Genomic DNA, 10,460 nt, shown 5'->3' with positions numbered 1-10,460 from the left:
CCTGCAGGACAGCTCGAGGTTTAATAGAGGATTAAATCGGCCGCCATGGCGCTCCTAACTTTACTTTGGCTCGTCCTCGCGTCTTTTACAGGTAAGACGAAGCTCTTCGATGACGCGCGCAGAAATGTTTGCCCAACAGGGAGACCTGGTCAATTAATGGAATAAATTAAATAATCAAAAGGCAGATTGTTGTTTTATTCAGTCGAATTTCGTCAGCCGGTAATAATGTGACTTTAGGAATAACTCTCTTGATAGATCAAATTCCGTTTTCTGTTGCGTTACATATTTATTGGAATGGATTCACGTTTGAAAATAGTTTGCTGAAAATACCATCTGCTTCGCATGCGTTATTACTAAAATTATTATCAATATTATTAGCATTATTATTATTGAGTGGCTTTCAAGAATTATATCTACATGATCCTAGATGCATATTTTACAAAGTTCTCAACCTACGAGTTCCTCTTTTTGAAACCCCCAAATTTACCCGAAATGCAAAGATTACACCCTTTCCTGTGTAATCAGTTACTACAGAGATGTAAAGCAGAAGCATCCGAGTATAAAGATCCTCCTTTTTCCGTTGTGCCAGTTAGGTTGTAAAATGTAACAAAAAAAATACAGAACTGCAAAACAGACATTCACAGGGGAATGCACAACTCCTCTCAGACTTTTCCGCATCACTGTTACCATGACTACAAACACATATTATCACAAGAAGCACAAGTCTTATAAAGTATGTGTAACATATATATATGTATCTAAATGAAGACTAATTCCCTCTTCATAAATACATTTTAATATACATGTTAGTATTCAATAAAACTGGATTACCGGGCAGTTCCAAAATACATAGAATGGTTAAGCCACTATAAATGTTGTCCATTTATATTAAAAAATAAAAATATCCATGGATATTCTCTCATGGCTAAAGTTAGAGGAATTGAACCAACAATCACTCCCAGTAATTTCACTCATATGACTTGTTGAGTCGATTTATTTCGGTGCTACAGGGATATTTCTAACAAACTACTGTATAAAATAAAACCATGGCATCTCCGTTGGTTAACAATTTATTTTCATCATTAATGAAGGTTGTATTTGTGACTAAGGATATCATCCCAGTGGTCAACTATCCCAAACATTTGCAGTTGACTCAGAGTTATTGTTGGACCTGCGACTGTGTCTTCCAGGTTTAGCCCAAGGAGCCGGGGTGCTTCCAGAAACTCCCCTGAATGAATCTGTGGGAGGGACCGTGATGTTCACGACAACAGTGACTCCAACAGAAACACAGTTTTTCGCAGTGGAATGGAAATTTGGTGATAAAGTTATATTCTATTTCAATGCTAAGAACACAACCGGACCAGAATATGAAGGCAGGATCAGAGTTTTTATGTCTACTGGATCTCTGGAGCTCAGGAATCTGTCTTTTAATGACAGTGGAGAATATAGTCTTACTATTATACCAGTTGGAGCGTCAATAATCCGTGGAAGCACCAGACTGACTGTTTATGGTGAGAAAAACACTTCACATGCTGTATTGTTCTGTATTTATCAATCTCCTGTTTATCTACTTGTTGTATTCTATCTATATTTTACTACTTTTTTAAGCATTGTATTAGGGAGCTTGTTATACAAGCATTTATTTGCTTGTGCTCGTGACAATAAAGTCTTGGTTGATTGATTGATTCTTCTCTAGACTGAATTTAGATCATGTTAAGAAATTAAGCAACAAAAATTTGTTTTCTCTGTAAAAAAATATAAAATATTTTTTTTTCAATCTATGTTTGAGTCCTGATCCTTTTCCTGTTTATTTCAACTTTCAGAACCAGTCTCTAATGTGGTGCTCACTGTCAGCAGCACAGACTTGGTGGAGTTCAACAGTACCGTCCGTCTGTCCTGCTCGTCCTCTGGGTCGTCCCTCTCCTTCTTGTGGATGAACGGCAGCTCTGAGGTTACATCCGGTGACAGAGTTCAGATCACCGATGGAGGTTCTACTCTCACTATAGTCAGCGTGAGCCGCTACGACCAGGGACCATTCAGGTGTCTGGTGTCCAATCCTGTCAGTGACGGTACCAGTGGTCCAGTAAACCTCTCCATCAGCTGTGAGTTAAACATGCCAAATGACCTTCTTCATGCAAATAACATCACAGTTTGTGATGTGTTCACTGTTCTCTTTCTTCAATGCATTCAGACGGCCCAGAAAATATTACTTTGACATCTTCTGTCCAAGAATACACTAAGAATGGGTCAAATGTTATCCTGTCCTGCTCGGCTGTCTCCGAACCTCCGTCCCAGTTTTACTGGTTTCTGAATGGAGATAAACTGCCTGATACTGGACCAGAACTCAAGCTGGTGAATGTGCAAGTAAATCAGAGTGGAAACTACAGCTGTCAGGCCTTTAACCAGAAAACTGGCATATATGGAGACTCTCAGCCTTCACCATTGACTGTGTTGGGTAAGTTTGAATGAAAGGGTCTCTACAAAGTAGTATAGATAAAGTTGGGATTGGGTATTCACCTGTGAAAAAAATATATATATATGTTTTTTTATTTAAAATGCTTCTGCAGAGTTTGCACAGACGTCACAAACTGGGGGCAATCATTAAATACCACACAGTCACAGTGAAAGTGTAGATGAGCGTTTAATTCTGTGGTTACTCAATCAACTCTTAGCACCTCGGTTACTTTTGTTCCCCTTTTCAAACAGAGATTATATCAGGTGTCTTCATCACATCATCAACCAACCTGACCATTGAGGGCAACACCGTCAACTTAACCTGCGAGGCCATTGGCTCTGTATTTACCAGAACGTGGATGAAGGACGGCTCAGAACTGGTTCTGACCGACAGCATAATGTTTCACGATGGGAACAGAGTGCTGTCATTCAGCAGAATCAATAGAGGAGACAGTGGAGAATATTTCTGTAACGTCAGCAGCCCTGTCAGCAGCGAAGGAACAATTTACAGCATGCTCGTTAACCGTAGGTGACAAAATATAAAATGCATTTAATTACTGTTCATGAAATCTGCATATATGCATCATTTCATTTCTGTTTGTCTGTTTTTCAGATGGGCCACATAATGTTCACATCACAGGTCCAAGTGAGATACAGCTGGGCAAGACCTTAGCATTAAGCTGCTCCGCTGAGTCCAGACCACCTGCAAGTTTCACCTGGAAACAGGATGGGACAGTGATACACAATTCTGCTGTGTTCACCAAAAATATCACTGATATGTCTGACGATGGCGTCTACACCTGCCAAGCCATGAATAATGTAACTGGGAGAACATTATCAGCGGAGCATAAATTGACTGTAACAGGTAACAGGATGGTGCAGATTACTCACAAGGCCAATGAACCGTCCAAAGTCTGACATCACACTCATATAAGATAAATAGCTACAGGTCTGACATAGATGCAGATGATGTGTTTTATGATGGGACTGTTCTTTGTAAAAACTCTATCTTTGTCATTTTTATTCTTCCCGTCTCAGGCAGGACATCACGTTCTTTGAGTGATGGGCATATCATTGGAATATGTATCGCATGCATTGCCGTCTTTGTGATTGCATGTTTACTCATTTTTCTATGGAAGTAAGTGGCTTTATGACGATATTATAAATAATTTCTGTCATCAAAATTAAAGCCAATTTAACAGCTCAGCATTTACAGACTTACACCAAAAGCTTATTTTTAACAGTAACATTTACCTTAGCAATGGTTTTTTTTTATTATTATTATAATATTTTTGCAGATTCTGTGTAATCCAAATTTTAGGCCTATGTTTTTACTTTTTCCTGTATTTTCATCTTTCATACTATTTCTAAATTAACACATTTGGACTGATGGTTGAAATGTCTTTAGTTTTACTAATACACTGATATTGGATGAAATATTGGATATGCTTTATGAAACTGCAAATATCATCACTAAAAAGGATCCAATCAGAAGAAGCTTATGAAAAGCTACACAGTTATTAAGGTCATAGTGTTCCTCTATTACATCTATTGTGTTCCAGAATGTCAGCTGATAACAAAAGTTTAAATCGTATATTAATGACTCGTTTCCTCCAAAAGCAGAAATAGGCAAAAGGGATCAAACATGATTCTTTCCAGCACAGCAGGTGAGTGTATTTTCAAATGTGTGTGTATGTGTGTGTGTGTGTTGTTTTCTTATTGATACAGCATAATTCACCTGCTATTGAGTCTTCCTAATCATTGTTATTTCTCATGTGTTAATGGAGCTGAAGGCAAGGACAACATGGCGTATTCAAGTCAGGTAAATATCACCATTGTGTTTGCACGAGGCTTACATAAAAGAGTAATGTGCAAAGTATTAAATTAATGATCTGCATGAAATACTGTAATCACGCTTTCTGGATTCTGGATTGGAATCTAGCATGCTAATAGAGCAATTCAACATGCCAATAATTCAGAATAATAAGTTTCCTGTTGGTGATCAGCTTCATTAGACACTGACACTGAGAGGCTTCCTCCCTCATCTGCCAGTCTGAATTTAACAGTCAGTGCCAGACTTTGAACCAGGAAGAGGCTCTGTGTACATAAAGGTTTGGAATTGTGCACTGTGTGTGTCTCTACGTCCACAGAACTGTATTTTGCAGCTTCTCGTGTCATGTCTGTGTCTTATTTTGGAAGTAGGGCTGCTTGTACTTTGTCCAACAGGGATGATTTATTCACCAAAATGTTAAATAAAGACACCTAACTAATATGTACGCTCTCTTTGTCTAATAAAGGAGCCAAACTACACAGACGTCCAATTCATCCGGAACAAAAATAGTCGGACGAACCAGCTGGATCTACAGAACAACTCATCAGAATATGCTGAGCTCAGAGTGAACAACAATCCTCCTCCAGCATCCTCGCCTCCTACTTATGATGTTTACTTGCAGCGAAAACGGGGTGCAGCCCCTCAGCCTGATGCCAGTGTCGCTGAATTGTACGCTCAGGTTCACAAGAACAGACATTAGATACGATGGATCATGAGGCCACCGTAGCCTGGAAGGCAAAGCAGCTGGAATTTGGTACGTGGTTAAACGTGCGATTCCATCTGAGTGTCATTTTGAAGGACTAAGTCGGACAGGAGTTTACTTAGTCAAAGCACATTAGCAGCGGTTAATATTCAACCAGTCTGTGAGACTCATTGCCAGGACTCAGATCAGGCGTGTCTAATACTGCCCGATAGGTTTGCATACATAATAGTTATCCTAAACCTTTTTTTGTGCATGTATGAAAAGTTTGTGCAAATTATTACTCTGTCAAGGAGGATATGTTTTTCTGGTGGGTTTTTTTTTGCTATTGCAGGGTTACGGAAACACAATAAGGCCCAATATTCATGAAACGTAACGAAGCATGCTGCAAGCGCCAAGGGATCATTAATTTAACAAAGGTAGTTTTCACTGGATATTTAACATCTACAGGTAAAAAATCTTTCAGGTCTGCCCAACAGACAAGCAGAAATGTTGCCGCTAACAAAACCTCTCGTGCTTATCCTGGTGATAAGTGATAATCACAGCAATTCAGGACAGGCTTCCTGTAAATGTTAATAAACCTGTGCCTAATAGATTAAATCGTGTTTGAAATATTACTTGAAGATGTCCAGAGTTTAATTAAACAGCTGAACTTGTAAATGTCTGTTTCTTTTAGTATTTATATAGAAGATGGTACTTAGAGTTGATCATATATTAATAGTCTAACTGCAGGAATCATGAAGCACACTGATGAATCAGATGAGTTCTTTTTAAAGCAATGATTGGTTCAGGACAAGCTACGCTACAAGAATGAAGTGTCCCAACACAAGCTAATGGGTGTCTGGCCAGTTTCCCTCTCCTGGTTACTCATTGCTAAAGATCAAACGTCCTGTGAGTTAGTCACACAGTCGATTGCATTTGCACTGAAAGAGAACCATTACACAAGCTGACTTTCCTGACTTTCCCCACACACAAAACGAAATGCTTTTTGTTGTTCTTTCAAATTTATAAATGGCGAGTGATGAATTTAAGACATACTGCATGTTAGTTGAAGGTGAAAATTGATCAATTGGTTGACTAAATGGATGATTGAATATTGTTTTATATATTTAAATACTTTGATCTTTCAATTAAAAAAGTATTATATTTACAGTACATTCTGTTTTTTTCAGGATAAAATGGAGTAATCTTTAATATTCCATAGATATTCCATCTTTTTTTATGAACACTGTTAACACTGTATTAAATGTGCTATGTCTTGTTTTCACATTAATATCACATTAATTTTGTTTTTCTTTAACCATCACGGCTCAAAAGTGAATGTATGATAGCGGTTTGAAATGTTTAACCAAAGAAAGAATGGGGTGAATGTACAGAAATGCATTCAGATGAATAAACTATTTTTTTCATTGACACTTGAGAATAAGTCATGTTCTGGCATCGCATCTTCAAATCTACCCAAAATGTAATTGATTTTCTTGTTCATGTACGGTACACTAGTGTCTGTGTCTTTGTTTTCACATTTACAATACACTTGGTACATTTCATGTGGTGAAGTAAAATGAGATTTCAATTTGACGTGGTTGGAGGTTATTTATTTATTTATAACTAACAGGAAACTGTAATTTCAGTCCAGCATAGATATGAATGTGACTTACTCACGAGATAAGTGCAAGGTCACTTTTACATCAGTTTGATGTTAGTAGATAAATAATGGGAGAGATAATGACAAATGTTTTATTTAATGTAAAAACAAAAATCAGCAAAATAAATATCCAAACTTAAATCCATTTCCAGGTATATTACATTTGCGACATACTAATATGTTCAAAGTTCGGTGTGACTAATACATGCCTGTCAACCTAGTGCCCTCATTGCAATATAATCTACTCATAGCAGGGCACTAAACTGAAGGGAGGGTGAATGGAAAGCGTAAGGTGGGGTATTTTTTAATGGTTCTCTTTGAAAATCTTCAGTGTTACAGGAAAACCTTTAATGTAATAAAAGCTCATTGTTATTGAAGGGAATTCTGACATTATTATCAAATTGTTGAATGATTTAGGGAACAGCTGTCACAGTGATAGGTTGATTTATTATTTTTATTATCAGGCTTGAGGATCAAAGGGTGATATGTTATTTTTTTAAGTAGGGAACGTCTGGCTGAAAGCGCCATCTAGTGTTCAAAGACTGATCAAAATGTCCCAGAGCAACAGAGTAGTTTCAACAAACTTGTCCTGAAATCCTGATATATTAATTTATGTTCATTGCTTCAACACTAATTATGTTGAAGTCATGTCTAATTAGTCAATTCATCTATGCTTGTGCTTCACGGAGGGATTTAATATATTTAGACAGAATGTACGCGCCCGGTTTGAATCAGAGTTCACTTCTCTCTCACTTTTAGCTCCATCATACAAAAAAGGAACTTTTTCCAAGTTTGAATACATTGCTTCACTAAAATCAGAGGAGCAATGGGAGTAGCTCAGTGTTTTGATTTGACTCTTTTACATGTAGAATGCTGGGGCGGGGATCAAACCACTGACCTGGTACACAGCTGGCTGCTTGACGCTTCCCTTCCAAAGGCCACAACTTTGAATGCAGCAACATTGAATGTGGCTTTTTGAACCGAACATGCCCTGCCATATGTTTAGGAGATATGAACATGAGCTGCTTCCGACTTTTATAAAGGCACATTTGATCATATGAAACCATTTTAGAAACTAGAGAAAGAGTCTAATAACATTAAATAATAAGAAGAATACATACAAGAAAAGGGAATTTCATTTTTTTTTTTTAAATCTTGCTAGCCTGAAAGGCTTTTGGCAGCTAGGGGGTCAGACAGTGAAAGCATGGTCAGCTTTAACAGAACATCAAAACAGGGCAAATATGTAAGAGAAATATTGTAAGAAAACAACTCAGTAATAGAGAGACAATGAAAATGTAAATCATCAGACAGTACTCCATGTCTTAAAAAATATTGCGGAGGTTACAAAACATGACTCACTTCATTTCTCCTTAAAATTAAAAACATCCTGCAAGTGGCAATACAAAGAAAAAGTAAGATAAAACTCCAGTATTCCAGTCCAGGTGTCACATGACTTCTAATAATAATAATGCCTATTCTTGGTGTTTCCTCCACCTTCACAAAAATCGTTGGCATCACGAGTCCTTTTTTGACTTGACCTCTGACCTACTTGCGTTACTGATTCACTTGCACCCTGAAAAGGGGCTTTTGTGAAGCCAACCTGCATTTAGAAAATCACTTACTCATAATAGTCATGCACTGTTGTTTCTTACTCTTCAGTAACTGAGCAAATGTAAGAGAGTCACACAGATCAAACAGACGGGGGAGACAGAGTCCCAAGGGTGTGTTGTTCTTTTAATATTTGCCATCTTTTCATTTATATCACCCCTTCATAATTTATTTTGTCAGCTACATTATGCGTTATTTAATCTGTGGGCCTGTGACAGGTCAGGGTGTTGTTCTCTGTAAATGGTGACATTTAAAAGTTTCAAATGCATTTTTAAAGGCTCTTTCAAAGAGTCAAAGATGGAAAAAAAAACTACTTTTACTTGCCTTGTTCAGTTGTGCTTCTAATGAGTAGTTTGCTTTTCTATGGGAACCATTATGTATCTTTCTTTTAAAGTGTGCTCTGTGTTTTAATGTGGAATCTTCCTCAGAGGTCTGTTGTACCTTCAATGAAATGCTGATGTAAAGATTTTCCATGTATGTGTTTCCACATGTAAATAGTGGTGACGCACCTGAATGTATTAATGCAACGACAAACAACTGCTGGTCCTCTGGTGATGCGCCCCAAGCAGCCATGCCTGCATCTGGGAATTTAGTTACACATTTAAACAATAACAAGGCTTTGCCAGTAAAGACTTGGGGCCCTGATGAACAGGTTTGTACATCCTTGCCAAGCACAAAAGGTTGATTCTGCTTTTTTACGGAGGTATGTGGTTCCTTTAGATCCCGGTTAAAACGACCAGGACAAATGTTGATCCAGGGAACGCGTATTTGTGCCTTTTATCGACCAGGCAGCTTTCTGTGCTTTATTTTGTTTTTATTTTTTGCTCTCATCTCTGGTGTGCCAGTGATTTATATGTCTTGCATAATATATTTACATAAAAATTTGCACATTTGTTATTGCAAATGACATGTACGGTATTCAAAACAGAATATGGCTCAGACAGTATGAAAGGATTTTATTACTGTATGCCATAGAAGGGGACGTTGGCAAGACTTTCTTCATCGTGTTCAGCAATTGAACTAATATTGCCTTCCAGAGTATATATTTACGCATAATATCACAAAGTATTTACTACCTGTTTTTCTGTGCAGACTTTAATCTCTGGGAAAAATAGACTCCCTAATTTAGCCCTGGATTGTTTTTCAGCTATAGTCCCTTTCTAGATTAGAGTGATTCTAAGTGAGGTTTCTAGGTGAGACATGCTCACTATTAATCTCCCCCTTCTCTCCCACCTTCTGAATCTGCCTCACGTTGTCATCTGGATGCTCTTCTATGCACCTCCATCTCCCTATATTGTGATTTACCTCACAAATAATGGTCGTACATTTATTTTATCTCTATTTTAAAATTCCTTAACCATGAAAAGAAAAAAAGCACACTTTCAGTAATGGCAATCCGATCCGGATGAAATTTGGTGTTACGATTTGACACATGATTGTGTCAAGTTTAATAAACATTGTTCAATAATCAACCAGGATATTGAGGGAAAGCATTTGAAGATCCATTTACTGCAATGTCAATGAAAATTTCAAATTTGCTGAAAATTCTATCAAGATCTGTCTGTAACTTTTTGAGTTATCTTGCTAACAGACAGACAGACAGGTAATAATGCAGCCTTGCCATCAATTTCATCTTCTGAGACTCAGGTACAAAACAAAGGAGCGATCAGATACTGAAATTTGGACCCTCGCAGCCTAAATCAATAATGCCACATGTTTACTGAACACTATTGTCGAGATGTGAAGAACATTGAGAAATGACAGCTTCCCTGAGGCGCAATAATCATCAGAAATAATATTCTGGTCAGTGTTATAATGCTGCATATTTTCTTATGTCCAAAATAAGAGGTTCTGTAGACTGAGTACACAGAACAGAACAGATAATCATTCGCAACACGAAGCTGCTGCAGGTGCAGGTGTATTTGTTTGGAGTATAAAGGGTAGTGGGTTGGACATATGCGCAAATATAGAGGAGATATAAAGAGGACCTCCTCAGACTACTGACACACAATGAAGGAGACAAGTGAAGGAGCCACAGCTATTTTACTGCTCTCTGTAATACAGGCTCTGATGCTACAAATGCATTTAATGACTTACTGAAATTATAAAGGACTATCATATTACACCAAGTCGTCTACATAGTGCAGAGCAGCTACCCTCAGATTATCGCCAATGCTTCCGTCAGCGTTCTGGGTAAACCTGAACAAATAATTAGGATGAAC

General features: G+C 37.7%; 1 protein-coding gene across 1 annotated transcript; it reads left to right on the top strand.

Moving 5' to 3' along the window:
* Positions 1–45: 45 nt before the first annotated feature.
* Positions 46–4,985, top strand: LOC137914130 (carcinoembryonic antigen-related cell adhesion molecule 5-like). The gene is made up of 10 exons (XM_068757744.1): positions 46–91; positions 1,191–1,511; positions 1,824–2,102; positions 2,192–2,455; positions 2,707–2,979; positions 3,068–3,319; positions 3,493–3,592; positions 4,075–4,121; positions 4,242–4,276; positions 4,752–4,985. The coding sequence occupies exons 1-10, from the start codon at positions 46–48 to the stop codon at positions 4,983–4,985; spliced, it is 1,851 nt and encodes a 616-aa protein (XP_068613845.1).
* The last annotated feature ends 5,475 nt before the right edge of the window (positions 4,986–10,460 follow it).

This window comes from Brachionichthys hirsutus, chromosome 3 (genome assembly GCF_040956055.1).
Source record: "Brachionichthys hirsutus isolate HB-005 chromosome 3, CSIRO-AGI_Bhir_v1, whole genome shotgun sequence".
Lineage (NCBI taxonomy): Eukaryota > Metazoa > Chordata > Actinopteri > Lophiiformes > Brachionichthyidae > Brachionichthys > Brachionichthys hirsutus.
The sequence above is the reverse complement of the archived record's forward strand: the minus strand, read 5'-3'. Positions and strand labels throughout refer to the sequence as shown.